The following is a 23,027-nucleotide window of genomic DNA, read 5'->3' as shown; positions in this document are numbered from 1 at the left end:
TTTTTTCATCGGATTTCACTGAACTTTGCTATGTTGAAAAAGAATTTTTTTTTATTTTTTATTTTTTTGCTTTAATTTATTTCTACTTGCATTTGATTAATATGGTTGCTAATAGTTTGAGCAATTGATATTCTTAAGATTCATGTGTGTTATTTTGTAGATTCAATCATGGTTTGTAAAATATTTTTCTTATATAATGGCTGCAAGTTATAAGAATATAATCCCTTGATAGAAACTTTAAGACTAGGGATCTTATGTGTATTTTACTCTTCTTATCTGTAGTACAATGGGACCCAATTACAATCCGATTTGTCCACATCAGCATTCCGATATGCTAAGTAAGCTTTAATTTGGTCAAAAATAGAATTCGTGTGAAATTTACTACAATCAATAAGTTTGTATATTTTTTTACACTTCTTAAATTTCATGTTAAAAATTAGGTTTGGTTCAAAGTTGGTGTATTTTCATACCAATAACCCTTTATATAAGTCTGATTTTATCACTTATGTTTATGAGTTTATTAAATGGTTAATTGCTTGTAAATCCATAACGTTTTTTCGAAATTGGTTTTTGCTTCTAATTTTTAAAAAATTACTTTTAAATACATAACCTTTCGTTTTTGTCTCGAAGTTGTCCGATGACCGATTTTTTCTTACGCCGGCACCGAAAAAGACACGGTGGCAGCCGAAAATGACACATGGAAAAAAAATTAAAAAGAAAAAAAAAACTCACATCATCATCTTCCCCAACCTTCCCCACCCCCAAACCTTAATTCCCCTTCCCCCACCCACCACCGCCGCCCCTTCCCCTTCCCCCACTTTTCGTCGCCGCCACCTCCCTCGTCCGCACAGAACAAGAAGATGGGCGACCGAATTCGAACATACTAAATCATGTAGCTGAGGGGGTCGCGGTAAGGGTCGAACGACGGCTCCAATTTGCAACCAAAGGCTCTGTCGAGAAGCTTTGCAAAGTTGTCGGTGCTAAGATCCAGCAACGGCCGAGGAAAACTGCTTGCTGTTCTTTCGATTGACCTGCCCCACATTACAAATCCAACTTTGATTTTATGCAATTTACAAAATTGATACGTCGATAGTTGTTACCTGATGTGGCCTATTTCTTACAGGCAGTGGTGGTGGCGGCATAGGGTGGCAGCGGTAGGTGGGAGGAGGGGAGTTAGGGTTTGGGGGAAGGGGGAAGGAGGAAGTTGGGGAAGATGATGATGTGGTTTTTTTTTTCTTTTTTTCACATGTCATAAATTTGCCATGTTGTCATTTTTGGTTGCCACCGTGTCAATTCCGATTGCCACCGTGTGATTTTCGGCGTCGGCGTAAGAAAAAACCAGGCATCGGATAAATTTGAGACAAAAACAAAAGGTTATGTATTTAAAAGTAGATTTTTTAAAGGGTTAATAGTGTTTTATATCCCGAACTTTCAGCATTTTTCATAAAATGTCCCGAACTTTCATTTCTCCTAAAAATTCCGAACTTTCAATTTTTTTTCATAAAATGTACTGCTATACAAAATTCGATGACGAAAAGATGATAAAAAAACTCCGGACTTTTAACGTTTTTCAATAATGGTTGTTCCTAATATGGTTTTTCAACAATGACGGTCCCCAAAGTATTTCATTCGGTGAGATAAATCATCTTTCCGTCGCCGAATTTTATATAGCGGGACATTTTATGGAAAAAACTGAAAGTTCGGGATTTTTTAGGAGAAAATGAAAGTTCAGGACATTTTATGGAAAACGCTGAAAGTTCGGGACATAAAATACTATTAACCCTTTTTTAAATTATTATGAGCAAAAACCAATTACGGGAAAACGTTATGGATTTACAGACAATTAACTCTTTATTAAAACAAGCAAACACAAAATCATAATGATCAATCTCAAATCAGTCATTAAAAATATGATTACTGTACACTACAAAAAAACGAGTAAATAGCGACGGCGGCGACGCCGCTGGAAATTACCGACGGCACGGCGGCGGCAAAAACGGCGACCCGCCTTTTGCCTATTACCGGCGCATTACCGACGGCAAAACAGATGCGCCGTCGCTAATTTAAATATATATTATTTATTACCGACGGCAATTCCCGTCGCTATTTACCGACGGCATCCGGCCGCCGCTAATCACCACCGCTGGTGAGATCCGGCCGCCGTCCGGTGAAAATTACCGACGGCGGTGGCGCCGCGACTAATTACCGACGGCAAATGCCGTCGGTAATTAATTTTTTTTAACCTTTTTTTTTATTTTTTTTCATTTATCATCTAATAAGTTGGTCAAAGATAATAATACAAAAATATTAAAATTAATTATATATGAAAATACAAGTGAAAATTTAAACATTGATTATTACTAATCTAAGATTATTACTAAAAATTCAAGATTCTTAGTAAGAAACTTATAATTATAACTTAAGAGTATTAATTTGATTAGTGATTCACTCATCAATCATCACTAATCTAAGATTATTACTAAAAATTCAAGATTCTTAGTAAAAATCTTATAGTTATAACCTAAGAATGTTAATTTGATTAGTGATTCACTGATCAATCATCACTAATCTAATATTATTACTAAGCATTCAAGATTGTTAGTAAGAAACTTATAATTATAACTTAAGAATGTTAATTAATTTGATTAGTGATTCACTCATCAATCATCACTAATCTAATATTATTACTAAGCATTCAAGATTGTTAGTAAGAAACTTAATAATTATAACTTAATAATGTTAATTTGATTAGTGATTTACTCATCACTCATCACTAATCTAATATTAATTATTACTAAGAATTCAAGATTCTTAGTAAGAATCTTATAATTATAACTTAAGAATGTTAATTTGATTAGTGATCCACTCATCAATCATCACTAATCTAATGTTATTACTAAGAATTGAAGATTCTTATTAATAATCTTGTAATTATAATTAAGAATGTTAATTTGATTAGTGATTCACTCATCAATCATCATTAATCTAATATTATTACTAAGAATTCAAGATTATTAGTAAGAATCTTATAATTATAACTTAAGAATGTTAATTTGATTAGTGATTCATTCATCAATCATCACTAATATAATATTATTACTAAGAATTGAAGATTCTTATTAATAATCTTATAATTATAACTTAAGAATGTTAATTTGATTAGTGATTCACTCATCAAGCATCACTAATCTAATATTATTACTAAGAATTGAAGATTCTTAGTAAGAAACTTATAAATATAACTTTAGAATGTTAATTTGATTAGTGATTCACTCATCACTCATCACTAATCTAAGATAATATTCCTAGTAAGAATTCAAGATTCTTACTAGATTGATAAAATACTTATGGTGTATAAATTAGATTGAAAAAAAAAATATATTGAAAATTAATAATAAATTAATAAATAAATATTTTTCCGACATAAAAATAAGAACGGAAACGAGCTCAATCCGTAATTAACAACATTTTTTATATATCATCTCGACAAATTCTAAGGTTATGAATATATATGATATTGTATATTGAAGTAGACTTTAAATGAATTAATAGATACTATATATATCAATAATACGAGTGTTCTGTACTGGTGACCATTCGAAAAGAACTTCAAGGTTAAGCGTGCTTGACTTAGAGCACAACTAAGATGGGTGACCGACTGAAAAGTTCGTCTAAATTATGCAATACTGTATAAATACGAAAATAAATTATGGATATACAATAAAATAAATAAATAAATAAATAAATAAAATAAATAAATAAATTAAAAAATATTACCGAGGGCAAAATGCCGTCGGTAATTAGCGACGGCATATTGCCCTCGGTAATACCTTGGCCAACTCCGGCGTGTGCGCCACCGCCGTCCGATGGAAATTACCGACGGCGGTGGCGCCGCCGCTAATTACCGACTGCAAATAACGTCGGTAATTTTCCGGCAACTCTCCGCCGTTCAACGGCGGAAATGCCGGAGGCCGTCGATCGCCGTCGGTAATGGCGTTACCGACGAGCCGATTAGCGACGGCAAGTTGTCGGCGGCGCCGCCGGCGGTAGCGTTTTTCACCGGCGGTCGTGCCTTATTACCGACGGCAGAAAATCGTGCGTTTTTTTGTAGTGGTAGTATACAAGACATAGCAACATTATCTCCTATACCAAATAATCAATAACAATTGGCTCATAAAATACGTATTTGGATTGATAGAGAAATATAGTAGATGGTTATTTCAGCACTAATCATTAGATAATACATCCTAAGTTGAAGAACTAAGTGATACATTTCCCAGGTTGAGGATTCAAGCATTAATGCTTGACAAATCTCCGGAAATACTTATACTGATCACGATAAGGAGTCACTAACCGGTATGAAAATCTAAATTTTCTACTATATATAGTTTGAAGCTGTATACTTTCACAGTCACTCAATTTTTCCAACCTTAGTTTCGATGTAGACAATTAAATATAAGTTAAACACATATTTAAATGATGTTTTAAATCGAATCAATTCATAATTTGAAGGGCATGCACGTGTAAGAAACACTTTAATTTATAGAGTTTGCCATGATTTATATCATCTAAGCATGCATAGTTTAGTAAAAAAGTTACACCGATTCACAATAGCCATAAAAAAAGAAGAAAAAACAAAACGAAGAATAGAAGAAAAGTAAGAATTAACATATTACAAAAAATCTTCAATAGCAAGAAAAAGGAAGAAGTAAAAATCTTCACGCATACCATTAATGATTATGACATTGGTTTGAGGAGGCACTTTCAATTCATCGACGATTAATTTTGGAACTGCAGTATTAAGAAAAGTCTTAATTATATACTTTCAATGTAAGTCTAAGATGCCTTCGGTAAGCTATGTAATGGTTTTATAGCAAAAAAATACATATATAAGGAAGAAAACACTTTCTTAGATATTAAAAACCATGAATGATGGTTGCTTCGATGAGAATTTTACATTTTTCCTCATTAAAAGATTGTTTTTTTTTTAATTGTAAATATTTCCTAAATAATAAAAACATCATTAATTAATGATGAAAATTTGATGATTGACGGAAATCTACACACACCTAATGAGTTGCAAAATTTACATATATTAGGAAAAAATCACATTCCTAGATATTAAAAATCGAATTTTTTTTAAACAAATTCCTAGATTTTTTCATCTATCCTAATAAGTTAAAAGATTGATTTTTCTTGAACTGTAAATCTTTCAAAAATAATGAAAATCATGAGTGATGGAAAATGGATGGTGGGAGTTGATTCAACTGATGGAAAGTAAGTTGTGTCCGGCGGCGGGGCAGAGTCGAGGTAGCCTCCTCTAGGGTTCCATCTTTTGTGCGAGTTTAAAATTAGGGTGACTGCATTTGAAACTCGAACCAATCAAGACACACCCAAAAAAGGAGAAGCTTTGAAATCAGGGTTTGGGCGGTCGAGCGCCCTCGGTTGGCAACTGCGCCAGTGACGAAGCCACGGTCGTTGGTAGCGACCGTGTTGAGAGAAGTCGGCAGTTGTATTAGCTGTGTTGGTAGAAGGCGGTGAAGACAGTGCTCGGCTATGGTTGTATCATGAAGCAATGGTCGTTTTGGTGGAGCCTGTGCTCGGATAGGCGAGTTGGCGGCAGCGAATCCATGGTATTATAATTCGACAGTAATGGCGATTTCTCGCCTTGATAGCCGAGCAAGGGGTGAGGGGTTATTTGAGAGAGAATTTGGATGGAGATTAGGGTGGTCATTATGGTGGTCGACAGGCAAAGAGATGTCAGATCTCAGTAAGGTGGGGAGGCAGCGAGCATGAACAAGAAGGAAAATAGGCGAAGAGAGATTTTACTTTTAGGGTGCGTTCTCTTTGGTTGTAAATTTATCATGGGAAAATGAGGGATAAATAAAATTTCATCCTTTCAATCTTTTCCCTCATTTCCTACTTGACCCTTACTCATTCCTCATTTTCACTACAAAGCAGGGATAATATTATCCCTCCAAAAATGGTGTGATAATATTATCCTTCCTTTGTAGTGAAAATGAGGAATAAGTAATGATCAAGTAGGAAATGAGTGAAAAGAAAGGAAGGATTTAAAAGGTGAAATTTTGGTTATCCCTCATTTTCCCATGATAATTTTACAACCAAAGAGAACGCACCCTAAAGAAAAAATCGGTGAGTGAGAGGGGGAGATAATTTGGTATGAATAAAGCCACATAGATGTATAATGAAGCCATCTAGATGTATATTATTAAAGCCAAGATCTCTATAATTATTGATAAATGTAAATAAAATAATTTGATGAAGCCCCCAATGAATTAAAGAGAGTTCACTAATCGTATTATATAATAATTTTACTTTTAATGATGCTATCTCCATCTCTAGAAGTGATTATACTCATAAGTCATAACTCAATTATGATATTTCAAGTTCTAGACAAAATAATGTTCATAAGTCATAGATGGTCTATCAAGCTTGAAATGAGATAATGCTCAAAAGTCAGTTATGATCTTTCAAACTACATGCAAGATGATGCTTACAAGCTAGATTTGGTATTTCAATCTCCATATGATGCTTAGAATTGAGTTCAGACATTTCAAGCTCTAAATAAGATGATCCTCAAAAGTCAATTACAATCATCAAGCTCCAGACTAGATTATGCTAAACAATCAATTTTAATTTCACAAACAATAGATGATATGATTAACAACAAATGCGACACATCAATCCTCCATCGTATCTCATGTCAAATTTACATATTTTCTTCTTGTTATTTTTTTAACATCTACAATTTCAATTTTTTTTTATAAAACTCCATCAAATGAAAATTGATATAACAAGGTATTTTTATATCCAAACAAAATTAATTAATTATCAAAAGTGGGTGAGATTACTATAATTTGAAATGCACCACTAATTTAATTTGAGAAAATTAAATTAATTTATATACTAACTATTTCATATACTGTGATTATAAAAATGCCATAAAAATAATATAAAATAACTATAAGTTATGACGTAATAAAAATAATATAAAATAATTATAAATTAATATTTATCCTCATGTGTTGGACACTCTTTCTTTCAATTTCCAAGTTTGATTCTTTTTTTAGTTAAAACCTAGAACTAAAAATATAAGTAACATTACTTGACGAATAAATACTTTTGGAATATTATCGTGATAAGCATTAATCTCATCGATCTAATACTACTAGTATACGCCCATTCGTGCGATGCACGACGAACATCGAAATCAAACGATAAATTTAAATAAATAAATAAAAATAAAAATAAAATATAAACAAATACAACATATGTTTTAAAAATATAATATAATAATTAAGATCAATTACTCAATAAAATCTTGAATATAAAACTATAAAATTTCAATTTATACAAAGTGTAATGAAATTTTGCATTATGCATATTATTATATAGTATTATACATCATAATAAATATTTTCATACACAAACATAAATAAAAAGTTGTAATTTTTTAATGAAGAGACAGAAAATAAAATATTTTATGCTTTCATAACTTATTCGTTTTAAATTCGTTTTTGAATATTTTTATACTACATTGAATTTAAGATACATATGATTATTTTTTCACGAATCAAATTTGATGACTTTTAGAAAATAATAAAATATAATAACATAAAAAGCAAACAAAAAAAAGTGAAAAAATTGGTGGAAGAAGAGAGAAAAAAGAGAGGGAAAACATGGAGGGGAAAAACTCCTCTTTTATGTACTATATAGATTGTCAATTCTCAATCTAATATTAAATTTAATTAAGACATAATAATAACAAGTATGTTAATATAAAGAAATATAAAAATTCATACAAAAATTTAATAAATCTAAATCATATTTGAAATTAATTTTTTAAGATATAATTAATTAATTATCTATAAATTTATATTAATATAAATTTCAACCTTTAAAATTTATTTTTAAGCTAAAGAGTTCTAAAATGAACAAATATAATTCTAATCTTTTTAGTTACATTATATATTTAGTTACATTAAATTGTTATAGCAAAAAAAAAAAGAAATAGAAAATATTAAAAATGATGTCTAACAAAAATATAAAAAATAAAATAAAATAAATGTTAAAAAAGGAATGAAATAGAAAAAAAAAATTGAACGTGTTATTCGAAGAAAGGAGGTAGGAGAGAGGAGAGGATAGATGAAAGATGAGAGAGAGAAAAAAATTGTGACTTTAAATGATACTAATTTATTTATTTTAAATTTATTTTTTATAATTTTTACATCAAATTAAAGATCTTATTATTATCTTTAATTTAACATCCATATAAAATATTTTTTTTAAGTAAAAGTTGATGAATTTTAAAAAAGAATCAAAACAAAAAATGTAAAGTAAAGAGAGAAATTTTTGTAGAAAAAATTCGTGTATGTTTTATATATATAGATTAACTAATAGATATTTAATGAGTAAATAGTGGGATAGATTGTGGGAGAGAGAATATAGTTTTTTTTATAGGAGAGAGAAAAATTGGCAGTAAAATTTTACTGCTCTTTTATATTATATATAGATATATAGATTTCGCTTTCTTTCATTGAAGGTTGTTATTGTCAATGTAAAAAGTATTATTTTATGCGTAGAAATTAAGCAAAGAAAAAGTATTATTTTAAGAGTATATAATCATAGAGAAAATATTATTTTATGAATGAAAAACATAATTTAATTTGAAAATCATTATTTATCATCCGTCAATAAAATCAATGAAGTAAATTGGTTCTAGTTAATTTGTTTTTTTTTTTTTTTTGAGAAGTGGTTCTAGTTAGGAAAATAGAATACTCCATCCGTTCGCCAAGATTATGTCACAATTACTATATCGGGCGTCCGCCAAGATTATGTCACTTTTCTTTTATGGCAATGGTCCCACCATCCTCTTTAATATTTTATCCTTACTAACACTCTTTATGTATAAAAAAACCACTCAAAATTCAATCACAACCACTCATCTCATAAAGTGGTGGGACATTTTCTCCACTACATCAAAATCATCACCAATTTTATTAAATTCCGTGTCTAAGCAAACTGACATAATGTTGGCGGACGGATGGAGTAGTTCTTTTTCTTTAAACAAAAAATAGAATAGTTCTTATTTGATCATTTTTCTCTATCTATATTTAAGAGATGAGTGTTGAATCTTATCTTATACTATATAATAGGAAAATAATAACATCTTTATTTCACATTTTACAATTCAAGCATTTTGAAAATTCTCTATTCTCCTTTTTTCTCATTTTTTTCACAAGTCACATTTCATATTCCATAATAATTTTTAATCAAATTCCATTTTGATTAAAGTCTATATAATACTTGTGTGTAATATCTCATCCTATATATTTGCGGAACCAATTTAATTTGGTCAATTGAACTTTAGTTGGCCAAATAAATAATTGTATTTTTATTAAAAAAAATTAATTTAATTTATATAATATTACTTTGGCCAATAATTAAATTTATTGAATAATGTGAGTTCGTACATTAAAATAATGAATTAATAAATTATAATTTTCTTATGTTATTTATATTTTATTAATTCTATAATTCAACATTCAACTTTACGATATTCTAGCAAATGTGAAATCTATATAAAATAGGATTTATAAAAATAAAATGTGCATATTGATTTTATATGACACTATTTCAATTCATAACCTAAATAAAAGTATATTTTTTATGAAATTTCTATTAAACAAATTTTGAGTCCTAAATTGCTTTTTGATAAAGCTTTACAAATTAAAAATCTAAATTGAATAATGTAGTTAGTAATATTTTAACCAGATTTCAAATTACACATCAATAATACATCAAATAAGACAATGAAGTGCATCTTCGTTGGTAAGATGATTTCCTCCAACCAATAGATTGGTGGCTCGAGTCATCTAGAAGGGGGAAATGGAGTATCATTATTGATCATCTTTTAAAGCAAATCAATTTTTGTAAGCGTATTCTATCAATTATAAGTGTACTAAAATTTAAAATATACATAATATATTAATTTACATAAAGTAAATCATGATGGTGATTATTCTATAAAATTAAACTATAAAAATGCGTATAGATTTTGAATCTATCTTATACTCCCTCCATCCACGATACCGTTTTCACTTTTGTCATTTTGGTCCGTCCACAATATTATTTCTACTTTTATTTATAGTAGTAGGGTTCAGAAATTCCACTCACAATAATAATGAGACTCAATCTCCACTCACAACAATACTCACTACTATCAACCACTTTGTTAAAAATTCGTGCCGTCCACAAAGTGGAAACGATATCGTGGACGGAGGAAGTATATAATAAAAAAAATGATCATTTTTTTATGTTTTAAAATCCAGGATTTATTGAGTAATCGATGCATATTATTTTATTTTATTTTAAAATACATTTTTCATTTGCTTATATTTTGATAATATTTATGTATATTTATTTAAACATATCGCTTAATTTCGATGCTCATCGTGCATCGCACGAGCGAATGTACTAGTTTCTATTATAAAAAAGAAATATTTAATTAATGTAAACGATTGAGATTAATATCACTTTTTATATTATACAATTATTTTGATTTGATCAAATTAAATTGATTAGAAAAATAAGTTATATACACATTATTTCATATGTTATAATTATAAAAAAATATAAATAAATATAAATAACTATGTAAATTGATTCTTCGTCGGTTTCGACGGTTTACACGCTAGTATATGGTTGTGTCCAAAAATATCGCCTCTGAACGCGAACGCAAGGATTTACGTGGTTCGATCGTAAAGATCTACATCTAGGTCGGCACAACAATTCACTATTTGTGGTGGGAGTTTACAATTACACAGTTGTTATGTGAATAATGAATATATGTCCATATTTATAGGTAAAATACTAAGAATTCTTGTATGAATAGGACTCTTTTAGACTTATAATAGAGTTGTAATTCTTTCATTTATCGTATTTTCATGATAATCTTCTTCTTTATTGGACATGTGATAATCATTAAGATAGGTTCAAATTTTGGAAAATGAGGACTGCAAAACTGCTAATAATGCTGTTATCATTGAATTGGCCTTAATTTTTCGATCTTCAAGCGATGCATATTTTTATCCTCATCGTATATATTGTAGATAGTCATAGTTATGTCCATTTATTTTTTTTTTCTTTTTATGAATATTGAATATGCTATAAATTAATATGTGGAGTATTATTGAGACGTTTTAAAAAAAACTAAAATAATAAATTGAGTGCATTCACTGAAATTGATTGTATTTAAAAATAATAAATTGCGAGAAAATGATACTATGTGGGCCCTGCAGCTGCATCTGAAAGAATCGGGGTGGGACCCGGGACACGTCTGCGCCACCAACGGATTACGATCCGCCAAAGCAAACCACAAGAAATTACTGCAGGCTCACCCACAGGTTGGCTGATGATCGCCCCACCTCGACAAGAATGGGGCCCACCACCCGTCACCGCCGCGGTGAAAACTTCGATCGCTCATCGATCCTCTCTTTCACCGCTCCTACTGCCCAGCGCAACGCGTGGTCGCCTAGATGTAATCACTTATTAGATCGTCGAGGGGTCCCTGCGTAATTTCCCAATATATCAAGCCCTGTTCATGGCAAACCTCGAAACTCGTATTTCCCTATAAATTCATACTGCCACCATCCCGCACGCCAGCTACAATTACTCTCTATATTCATTCTCGCTTGCTCCCACTCTCTCTATCCCTCTTACTGTTTGAAATCGTACAAATCACGCCGGGAAATATTGGAGCGCCTTTCATTGAAATTCTGGCATCTTAGATTATACTTTCAGGTATGCTTCACAGCTGCATTGATCAATCTTTATTTACAAATAGCTTAATTGGTTTGTTTGTCCGGAAAAAGAATAAAAAATCAATTCTTTTAAAATTGCACTTCGTCGTGTTTGTCAGCTGAGATCAATGTTTCAGGAAGCTTCTTGCATTTGGTAGGGATTTGAGAACTTACGTCGTGGTTCGATCTTGTGTATTTGATAATTTTTTGAGCGCCTGTTTTCAATTTAAGTTAGAAGCAAATGGCTGCCACGGCTGAAGGCGATTATTATACGCCTTAAATTCGACATTCGGATATAACTAGGGGGAGGCGTAGTGCTAATACACAAATATTACTTGAATATATTGGCAATAACTTTTTTCTATATTTATTTAATTATTTTGAGGTGCTTATTAATTTCAGTGGGTGATCCGAAAGGGTAGTGAATTGAGATTCATTATTGGTACTGGAAAATTGATATCTTTTGATCTGTTGCTTCTATTGCAATTTGCTATTGGTTGTTGGAAAAAGGGCGAAGCTACTTTAATTTTGATTGAGCTCTCGTAAAAAATGGGAGCTTCTCAAGATATTTCAGGGGTAACTGATGATGACATTTCTTCCCTATTTGCTTTGTTTGATACCTTTCCTACTTTAGAAATATTGTCGCTATCTGTATGATTGTGAGATAACATCAGTCCACCAGCTTATGGATTCCCTTTTTTTTTTTATGATGCTATGTGATCTATTCCGTGGATGTTTTATTTCATGAATACTACACACAGGAGAATCTTATTTTGTAAGGGTATAAACGAAGCTTTTTCATTTAAAAAATTTCCATTTATTCTATGTATTTTGTTTCTTAGTGTTTGCCTGATGATATAGGTCTGTCTTTGATATTTTTCCATTTGAAGATTATTCATTTGATTAGTCTTTCTTCTTTGATTTTGCAGTGAACACTTAACATGGGTTCAAAAAAAGCAGTTGAAGATTTGATAGAGGCTTCATCAGGGGTCCATTTTTCTGGGTTTCATTTAAAAACAACAGATCCAAGTACTTCAGTAATTGAACAACCAACCACCTCTACCACCGAAAATATCAAGCAGCCCTTTGTCATAGGTAGTGCAAGCATCTTAACTTCGTCCAGTATTAGCCAAATATTAGGCTTTCAAAATCTTGTTTATTCTTGTGTTCATGAATCAATTTTGAGCATTATGTTTTAGTGTTGATGCAAGTTTGTCGAATTTCATAATATTTGGAGAAGAAGATACTAGCTGTCATGTAAATTGTGTATTTTGAAAGCTCAAGTATTTGCATGATAAATGTGAAATTTGCTTCACTTAAAGAAAAGTTACTAGGATTTAAATGATAATAAGTCACGTGTCAAGGTCTATAGACGTAATAGTGACTACAGTACAGTCTATATGGATGTTTAAAATAATCATTGGACTGCATGCATCGGGACTAGGAAAAGGGATGCAACTTTTTTCTTACTTCATGGGCTTGTTTTGTGTGCATGATAGGGGCTTTACTAGTTGTGCAAACCACTGGATCTGGCTGCACTGTTTTTGACATGGTAGTAAACTGCATGTGATGTTTGACCTAGAACTACTGATTTATGCTTTCGCTGTTTACAGTTTTTGGAAATCTCATGAGGCTACTCTTGGGAAAAATATGATAAAACTTTCTAAAGGTTGTTCTCATTCCGGTTTGCTGGAGTTAAATTGCAATTATAGGCTCTGATTTCTTTATTTCTGAATCCTTTAGAAAAAAATATATTATGCATGTCTAGTTATTCTCTTTTAATAAATTTATAAGTGCTTCATGTTGATCACCTTCATATGCTGTCTGTGAATAAGGAGTTGCTGGCGGTGCAGCATCTGGGAAGACTACAGTCTGTGATATGATTATTGAACAGCTTCGTGATCAACGTGTTGTACTTGTCAATCAGGTACCTCTATCTATTTTCCTATGCCTAACTAAGATACAAGAAAACTTGTTCATCCTGTGAAATCTATTGTTTTAGTAGGAAGAATCAACATCATAACCTATTTACACTTTGATGGCTTTCCATTTTTCAATTTGGTGTATTCGAGCCTCCCGTCATCCTAAAGTATAAGCACTCATTGTGGAACTAAATCTATTCCTTTCAAATAATGGTTCTGCTAATGGATTCATTGGTTATTATTACTTTTACATTCTGGTTGTTATATCCAACAATCACATTGGCATACCTCAGATATGTTCAGAAGTTAAAAAAGGAATGCTCCCATTACTCTTATTGTCCTTAAGGATCCTCTAATTGGCACCATACACCAAATTAAATTTCAGGAGTACTTCAGATACTAGTTCAATCAGATAGATTTCTTTCGATTGTGTCCCCATTTCATTTCTGCAGACTCTTATATAAAGGATTAGAAGCTTGATGTGCTTTTCAGGATATTATTATTTATCTTTAGTATTTTGCTCTAGCTGCTTCTTGAAAACTGTGTTTCCACCTAATGTGTTTCTTCTTTTATTGCAGGACTCCTTTTATCACAACTTGAAACCAGAGGAATTTAAAAAAGTTCATGAATACAATTTTGACCACCCCGGTGGGTACTGTCTTAACTTTGAGAGCTTTTATTATTTTCCTCAGATTCTTTGACTCTAGTCTAGGCACCTGTTTAATTAAGATTGGTCTGGTTAAAAGTTGAATCTTTACCAATGCAGATCTTGTTCTTCTTATGAGTAGAATCCTCTTTACTGGCCAATGTTCGTTGTCAATGTTGAATTTGCTATATTTGCATGTTAGAGCCCTGCATATTGTTACTGTTTGTGTGACAACATTCTCTACTTCCTATGCATTATTCATGCTCACAATCCAATCCGAGTTTCATGCTTCTCGTAACTTGTGCCGTCCTATCAAGCTCTTCTCAGCTGTATACAACATGTGCTAGACCAAAAGGTAGCAGCGGCTTCTGCTTTATAGCTTCATTGGTATTAGGTCTTTGCCTTAGATGACAGAAATTCTAGGAGAAACCCCAAACTAGTAAGAGAATAGTTGCCTATGAAGTGCCTTCTGAATTTCATTTACCTCGATAAGTCAGATATTGCCGCCCTGCTGGATTTATCAGCTGCATTTTCTGGTTGGGTCATTACAGGAGTTTTCATGCTTACTTATTCATTTTGGTCCAGACGCATTCAACACGGAGCAATTATTGAGTATTATGGAGAAATTGAAACATGGACATGCAGTAGATATTCCAAGATATGATTTCAAGAGTTATAAAAATGATGTCTTCCCCGCTCGAAGAGTAATTGGCTATCATTTTTGCAAAATTTCCGCTCTTTACTTTTCTTTCTTCTTGCAACTATTGAACCTATTCACTTTTGTTTGGTTTGCCAGGTGAATCCCTCCGACGTCATTATTCTTGAAGGAATACTCATCTTTCATGATCCAAGGGTTCGGGATTTTATGAATATGAAAATATTTGTGGATACAGGTTTTTCTTATTCATAGCTCTCATTATTTGCTTCATTCCACATGCATTTGGTCTGCATATATAAATGTCCTACTTGTGACATTTTTTCAAAGTCAAGTGGGTCTTATGACAAAAGACATATACCACACATCTAGGAGCAGCTTATGGAAGTGCCTGCATAAATCTGACCTCCCTAGTTTAAGTTTCTCATCTGAACTTTTGCAGTGGATTGCTTGGTATTTAGATTATTTGGTATTGTTGAATCTAAGCTGCAGACATCCTTGCTCTTACATTTTTCTTACTTGTTTGTCATGTTCCTTTTATTATTGCTCCCACAGCTTATTGACGGATTGTTTACATAGCTCATAAATTTGCTAGTCCGTTGATTCTTATAACTGTCAATTTTTGTGCAGATGCTGATGTACGTCTGGCAAGGAGGATAAGGCGTGATACAGTAGAAAAGGGTAGAGACATTGGAATGGTACTTGATCAGGTAGGAAAACATTCATCTCTGGTTTTCAGAATTAATTGACTAGTTAGTACACATAAAACTTATTCGCCCCGTCTTGAATACTTTTCTCTGTTCTTCCCAGAACATGTACAAGTCTGAGAGTATATATTTAAACCAATATATATTGTGCTTTACAAAAATTGTACATGAAACGGTTAGGACTTAGGATTCACTCTAGGACGCAACTCAATTTTGGGAACAAATATGAGATTAAAGTTGAGCATAGATATGTGGCTGACTGAAATTTTAGCATTAGTTTTTGACTTTGAAAATGTGAGGAACTGTTGTTTAATCAAGGTATGAGTTTAGCTTTATGGATTTCTAATAATGAAAAAATGGCATTGCTTATCCAATGTTGCATGCTTCTTTTGTGGCCATCATGAAAACTCTTTTCTTTTTTTGAGAAGGAAATTTTCAATCTTAGAGGCCCTTTTTCTTGAGTCGTCCTGCATGCGTTTGATAGACAAAAGCACTCATCTTAAGCCCTCATCGAAGAGATTAAGCAAATGATAGAAAAGCAAGGATAAAGTAGACAGGTTATTTTTGTTGGTTTTGGCCCAAAAAACTACTGACTGAAATAACCGAATTGTCCAAATAACTGACCGAACTGAGCCAAATTGGATATGGTAACTGAACTAACGCCATGAATTGTTTATACTCTAGAACTGTTTACTTTAATGCCTACTACGAAAGTAATAAGAAGATACAGTGGAACTAAGAGTTTGAAAGTATAATGATCGGCTTGAATGCTTAATTTTCACAAGAGAGTTCAATGAGGTGTAGCAAAACAAAAGGTTGTTACCTAATAGTTGAGTTTCAGAAGAATTTATGAAACAAATGTTGTCTGAGCTAAAACAAAAACAAAAATTCTGCTAATCCATACACAAAAATTCTGAAATTTTTATTTAATAAACTTACAGCTTCATGGAATTGATCAAAGTCATCTAACCTTGCCGTCAAGGTTAGATGATAACTACCCTCACCAAAAAAGGTTAGCTGATAAGATTTTCACAACTACTCTCTCAACCAAGCTAAGATTTTTCCTTTGTAAACAATATTGGGAAGAATCATCTGAAATTTTTTCTTTCTAATGCACTGGCGTTTCATCAACAACCTTGGTTCTCAACACCAAAATCAAAGTGTCTAATATATTATTTCACATGAAACTCTGGATAATCAAGATGGAAAAACACCAAATATATCTGATTATTCAATAAAAAGGGAACAAAATCAAGAAAGCCCGACCTGAAGTAATAAACAACAGAATTGCACCTACCTCTGAGGACCTGGAAGCTTGAAATAAGGTCTAGGCTTGAGTCACGAATAGGAGGGGGCGAGGCAGGGTGCGACTGTGGTTCTGTGAGGATGGGCGACGGCAAATCGACAGGCAAAGTTGGGGGCGGGCAGCACAGACTAAGAAGATGGATGACTCTGCGAGGAATAGGATAGGGTTTTTCAGTTTGTGATTTTGTCATGCTGGACTGTTTTGGCTATTGGCAGGTTGGGCAAAGGCGAAAAAATACTGGGTGGAAAATCCAAGAAACATATTCGATAATATTTATTTGAATACAGTTTTTTCTGTTGGTTCGGTCTGAACAACACCAATTGACCGGAGTCGAATTTCTGACTTTTACCTTTTAAATCTAACCAAGCCGAAGCGAACCTTTTTAATTGCAATGTGTTCGTTCCGGTTTGGTTTTTTGCTCACCCCGACTTAAGCTGCAAGTAGATTAGGTTTTCTTAAAGTGGTCTTGTGTATATTGCTAGAAAGTGGTAACTTTTATAGTTTAAGATGTTCGTGTCAAACATACAAGTCAGGCTCCTAAGGATATGAATCTCATAATCGTAGTGCATCAGGTATGGGCTTAATATCTCCACATTTAACTAAGGAATCCACATGCTTTTCCTCATTATGAAATTCTCATGCACCACATTTGATATATATGCCATTGTCATGTCTATAACTAGGCCTTATTTGCTGTTTAGTACTGGAATAATAGGCAACATATGACAGCATATCTAACAAATCATGAGAACACACCTGTTCACTAGAATGACTAGGTTTTGAGGATAACTAATCTGTTTATTATCTTACTGCAGTAAAATTGTTAGGTAAATTTGCAAAATAAAATGGCAGATTGTTGTCCATGGTAGATGCTTTCATTGAATTATTTTACATATATCTTTTCATTTTTGTGTGCTGCAGCAACTATGATAACTATTATAATGATGAAGCTTGTACACAAAATTTAATAATGAGGCTGAGAAACTGCCAATGTATTTTTTATTTTGGATTTGGACTGTACTGTACATATCCATAACTATTAGTTGCACTGAAAAAGTTATGTTTATTCGCCTTCATGATTTCATATTCTTTGGATACTTCCATAAGGTGTATTTCTACACTGTAAGATTATCTGAGGTTTAACCTTTTCATATTTACCATTAAAAATTGATGTTGAGCTACAATTTATACCTTCATTTTATTGTATTGAACGAATGCTTGATTATTAACCACCACGTTTCATCCATATGCAGTACTCAAAATTCGTGAAGCCTGCTTTCGATGATTTTATACTTCCGACGAAAAAGTATGCTGACATTATCATTCCTCGTGGAGGAGACAATCATGTTGCTATTGACTTGATTGTGCAACACATTCGGACTAAACTCGGTCAACATGATCTTTGTAAAATATATCCTAATTTATATGTCATTCAGTCGACTTTTCAGGTAATATTTATTATTTTCATCTTGCCAATTCTATTAATGCAATGCCAATCCTAATATTTATGTTTCCTATTTGAATATCATTTTACTTGGGAATCTTGAATATGCATTTTAATTCTGTGACTTGATTGGAACTGAGATTTAATGAAGTTCTATTGTAACCTAACCTTTTTCTCTTTCTTTTGTGGTCTGTTGAATTTGTCTTCTCCAGATACGAGGTATGCATACACTTATACGTGATGCTCAAACAACGAAACATGACTTTGTCTTTTATTCTGACCGGTTGATCCGATTGGTAGGTTAATGTGATCTGCAACCTACGTTTACATAGAAATAACGTTTTGATGTGCTTATTCAGTGTCTACACTTTTATGCACATTAGGTTGTTGAACATGGTCTTGGGCATCTACCCTTTACAGAAAAGCAGGTGAACACTCCAACTGGTAAGCCACTATCATTATTTATTTAGGATATGTGCTTGGGTCTCGGTAGCATTCGCTTAATGCATTTAGAAATTTGTCCTGTTTGAAGGTTTGTTAGTTATTATCAAATGCCCTAAGGTGCTAATAGTTCGTAGATGAATAGGCAATCAAGGTTGTGACTGGTAAACAAGTATTTGACATTCAATAAATGGAGCATAATTATGATGGGGGATCATGTGTTCATAGAATACTTATCAGTACAGTTCAATATGGATGTTGATATTGATGTAAAGAAGTTTACAAGACTCATTCAGTACAGTTCATGGCTTTTTAAGAACCCTAATGAACTAAATGTACAACACTATCTTTGCATTTCATGTTCAAGTAAATATCTTTCGATTTGATTTTTGCACTTTCTCACTTTATAGTGTGTATCACAACTTCTTTTCATTTTTATGTTCTTTTTACAATACAAATAAATCTTTTGGATGTTTCTTAAATCCATCTTGTTGATGCAGGATCTGTATACACTGGTGTAGACTTCTGCAAGAGATTATGTGGTGTCTCTGTTATCAGAAGGTAGAAGATCATCTTTAGTTCTTATTTATTTACTAAAGAGGGTCTCCATGATCATCTTGCGTTGTTGGTGGAAAGAAAGCAGCACATCTCTCTCCCTCTCTCTATGCATTTCCTGGTTTTCTAAATGTTCCAAACATCTGCAGTGGTGAGAGCATGGAGAATGCCTTGCGCGCATGTTGTAAAGGAATCAAAATTGGCAAAATTCTCATTCACAGGGAAGGCGACAATGGTCAACAGGTCAGAAAATAGTCTTAGGTGCCAATATTTTTGATTTGGTGTTACTTCCGTTTTCCCATGTCAAATAATTTGTACTTTGTGCAGCTGATCTACGAAAAACTGCCAACAGATATCTCCGATAGGCACGTCTTGTTATTAGATCCAATTCTGGGCACGGGTGAGCCTCGTAACTGTATCATCTACTTGTGAAATGAAGTTGTTTTCGGCTGATACAAAGCTGTAAATTATAATCAGGAAACTCAGCAGTCCAAGCCATTTCTCTACTTATCAAGAAGGGCGTACCAGAATGCAACATCATATTCCTTAATCTAATATCTGTAAGTGTTGATAGTATAACTTAAAGGTAATAGAATTGAGGCATGATGAGTGGTGTGTTTATGCAGGCACCTCAAGGAGTGCATATGGTGTGCAAACGATTCCCCCGAGTGAAGATAGTGACATCTGAGATTGAAATTGGTCTGAACGATGATTACCGCGTGATCCCCGGTATGGGCGAGTTTGGCGACCGTTATTTCGGGACAGACGACGATTAAACACCATCCCATTCATATCTATTCTTCACCGCCACTTCAAATCATGTCAAGGATGTCACATATACATGCTTATTATTACTTCTTTTTTTGACACTCTTACTCTTACTCTTGCTCAATAATTTATTCACATTTCAATTTAAATTATTTATTCAAACCCACAGCTTCGGTAATAATACCAGGTCACCAGAAAAAAAAATACAAATAGGGAGTTTTAGGAAGGAATTTAAAGATCTATTTTGGGATTTAGCAAAATTGTTCACAAGAGAAGGATAATGGAATTGCGTGTGGCCATTTGGCAGAGAGAGTGATCACTCGTTCCTTTATCCCAGGACGATAACCTTCGCTGGGCTAATCTTTTGACACGTGTCCATGTTCGAATTTCTTGGAATATTCCGTCAGAGTTGAGCCTATATAAATTGCCTCTCCAGTTTTTGTATATTAGCCTTCTTCCAACTTATCTCGCAGACATATCCATACAACGCAGTCCTAACCATGTCTGCCTTCGTTGGAAAGTATGCTGGTAAATCCCTCTCTCCCTCTCTTATGCACCCAATGCCTTACTATTATTTGTTACTTATATAGCGTCGTACCCTTGTACTTTCTTTTATAAAATTAACGCCCATATATATATTATGGATACGACTACTACTACTACTATATATGTTGCATTTCATCAACCAATCCAACATCACAACCCAACAATTTCTGTATCATTTTTCTTTTTTCCAATTCATGATATAATGTAAAGAGCTAATCATAAAAACTAGTACCACTTTTGGGATAGCAAAAGCAAATAACATCCACAAAAATAAGAAGATATACAAAGTATGGGTAGAGAATGAATAAATTTGATGGTTATGGAATGTGCATATATAGATGAACTGATGAAGAACGCCAAGTACATAGCGAGCCCAGGCAAGGGCATACTAGCCGCGGACGAGAGCACGGGCACGATCGGGAAGCGGCTGGCGAGCATCAACGTGGAGAACATCGAGTCGAACAGGCAGGCCCTGCGCGAGCTGCTCTTCACGTCCCCCTCGGCCCTCTCCTACCTCTCCGGCGTCATCCTCTTCGAGGAGACCCTCTACCAGAAGACCTCCGACGGCAAGCCCTTCGTCGAAGTCCTCCAGGAGAACAACGTCATCCCCGGCATCAAGGTCGACAAGGGCACCGTCGACCTCGCCGGCACCAACGGCGAGACCACCACCCAGGGCCTCGACGCCCTCGCCGCCCGCTGCCAGCAGTACTACAAGGCGGGTGCCCGCTTCGCAAAGTGGCGGAGCGTCCTCAAGATCGGGCCCACCGAGCCATCCGAGCTGAGCATCCAGCAGAACGCGCAGGGCCTCGCCCGCTACGCCATCATTTGTCAGGAGAACGGCCTCGTGCCCATCGTCGAGCCCGAGATCCTCACCGACGGCGCCCATGGCGTCAACAAATGCGCCGCCGTCACCGAGGCCGTGCTGGCCGCCGTCTACAAGGCGCTTAATGATCATCACGTGCTCCTCGAGGGGACGCTCCTCAAGCCCAACATGGTCACTCCCGGCTCCGACAGTCCCAAGGTACGTACGTCCTTAATTACTTCATAGCTAGATAAATTAAATATTCTTTCCATCCACAAAAATATAATTTTTATTATTATTTTGGTCCGTCAATAATAAGTGCCATGTTTCTATTTTAATACACGTACTCAATATATTTTTACCTTCATTCATATCCAATATTTATAAAATAAACTCATCTCATAAATTAACCATTTATTAATTGACAAACAAATCAATATTAATAAGTCTCTTTCTCCAGTAATCATTTATCAAAACTCATTCCCTCCAAATCACATTAGGTATAGTTTTCATCCCAAAATTTGATGTTTCTGTTTTGAATATCATCAAGTTTACATTTATTAATTTTTTTAATCCCACAAGGTCACAAAAACTGCAACGAAGAGATGATTTGAACGGATGAATCATCTCGTTGGATTCTTACATATATTTTTATTTCCACTTAAGCATCAAAGGGAATATAGTTTTTGCTCGAACTTTGCCATTTATATATTTTTTTGATCGTGTTGTCAACTTATAATTATAATTATGGCCTAAGATTGAGAATTCGATTACAAAAGGATAATCACTTGGTCCGAATTCTTGCATGTTGATGACATTTTTGAAATGAAGGCCAAAATTTGGGACATAAATTATACTTGTCGTGTTAATTAAATTGTGTCTTCTTTCAATTGAGTGTAATAAAGGGAAATGATGATAGAGAAATATATAGGTGGCTGCAGAGGTGATAGCTGAGTACACGGTGACGGCGCTGCGGCGGACAGTGCCGCCGGCGGTGCCAGGGATCGTGTTCCTATCGGGAGGGCAGAGCGAGGAGGAGGCGACGGTGAATCTGAACGCGATGAACAAATTGGAGGTGTTGAAGCCGTGGACGCTGTCATTCTCATTCGGGCGGGCGCTGCAGCAGAGCACGCTCAAGACATGGGCGGGGAAGAAGGAGAATGTGGAGAAGGCGCAGGCGGCCTTCTTGGCGAGGTGCAAGGCCAACTCGGAGGCTACACTTGGGAAGTACGTCGGCGGAGCCGCCGGCGACTTGGCCGCCCAGAGCTTGTACGAGCAAGGATATAAGTATTGAGTTATGATTTGTGGTACATATACTTTACAGAGATGCCTCTCCAAAATTCTAATATAACATGTCTTTCTTTTCACTTCTCCTTCATCACCGACTTCGGTTGTCACCGTGGAAAAAAAAAT

General features: G+C 33.9%; 2 protein-coding genes across 3 annotated transcripts; both read left to right on the top strand.

Annotated features, from left to right (window-relative positions):
• The first annotated feature begins 11,343 nt into the window (after window positions 1-11,343).
• On the top strand, window positions 11,344-20,428 carry LOC130986136 (uridine kinase-like protein 3). 2 transcript variants are annotated; one of them, XM_057909422.1, is made up of 15 exons: window positions 11,344-11,823; window positions 12,752-12,917; window positions 13,658-13,749; window positions 14,323-14,392; window positions 14,976-15,094; window positions 15,187-15,283; window positions 15,676-15,755; window positions 18,312-18,506; window positions 18,715-18,798; window positions 18,886-18,946; window positions 19,444-19,504; window positions 19,648-19,741; window positions 19,826-19,898; window positions 19,976-20,058; window positions 20,125-20,428. In XM_057909422.1, the coding sequence occupies exons 2-15, from the start codon at window positions 12,764-12,766 to the stop codon at window positions 20,272-20,274; spliced, it is 1,413 nt and encodes a 470-aa protein (XP_057765405.1). In that variant the 5' UTR covers window positions 11,344-11,823; window positions 12,752-12,763; the 3' UTR covers window positions 20,275-20,428. The 2 variants fall into 2 exon arrangements, with proteins under 2 accessions (XP_057765405.1, XP_057765406.1); XM_057909423.1 differs by lacking the exons at window positions 11,344-11,823; window positions 12,752-12,917 and having other exon boundaries at window positions 13,652-13,749; window positions 14,942-15,094.
• A 147-nt stretch (window positions 20,429-20,575) lies between these two features.
• On the top strand, window positions 20,576-22,981 carry LOC130986137 (fructose-bisphosphate aldolase 5, cytosolic). The gene is made up of 3 exons (XM_057909424.1): window positions 20,576-20,794; window positions 21,151-21,833; window positions 22,546-22,981. The coding sequence occupies exons 1-3, from the start codon at window positions 20,767-20,769 to the stop codon at window positions 22,906-22,908; spliced, it is 1,074 nt and encodes a 357-aa protein (XP_057765407.1). The 5' UTR covers window positions 20,576-20,766; the 3' UTR covers window positions 22,909-22,981.
• Window positions 22,982-23,027: the final 46 nt, after the last annotated feature.

The sequence above is a fragment of the Salvia miltiorrhiza genome, chromosome 5 (assembly GCF_028751815.1).
Source record: "Salvia miltiorrhiza cultivar Shanhuang (shh) chromosome 5, IMPLAD_Smil_shh, whole genome shotgun sequence".
Taxonomy (NCBI): domain Eukaryota; kingdom Viridiplantae; phylum Streptophyta; class Magnoliopsida; order Lamiales; family Lamiaceae; genus Salvia; species Salvia miltiorrhiza.
This window is presented reverse-complemented; position numbering and strand designations above follow the sequence as displayed.

Excerpts from the sequence above, each read along its gene's own strand:
- LOC130986137 (XM_057909424.1), top strand. The coding sequence starts at position 20,767 with ATGTCTGCCTTCGTTGGAAAGTATGCTG. Across the intron at positions 20,795-21,150 it reads CTTCGTTGGAAAGTATGCTG|ATGAACTGATGAAGAACGCC; the intron begins GTAAATCCCTCT and ends GTGCATATATAG. Across the intron at positions 21,834-22,545 it reads CCGGCTCCGACAGTCCCAAG|GTGGCTGCAGAGGTGATAGC; the intron begins GTACGTACGTCC and ends AGAAATATATAG.
- LOC130986136 (XM_057909422.1), top strand. The coding sequence starts at position 12,764 with ATGGGTTCAAAAAAAGCAGTTGAAGATTTGATAGAGGCTTCATCAGGG. Across the intron at positions 19,742-19,825 it reads AAGGCGACAATGGTCAACAG|CTGATCTACGAAAAACTGCC; the intron begins GTCAGAAAATAG and ends TACTTTGTGCAG. Across the intron at positions 20,059-20,124 it reads TATTCCTTAATCTAATATCT|GCACCTCAAGGAGTGCATAT; the intron begins GTAAGTGTTGAT and ends GTGTTTATGCAG.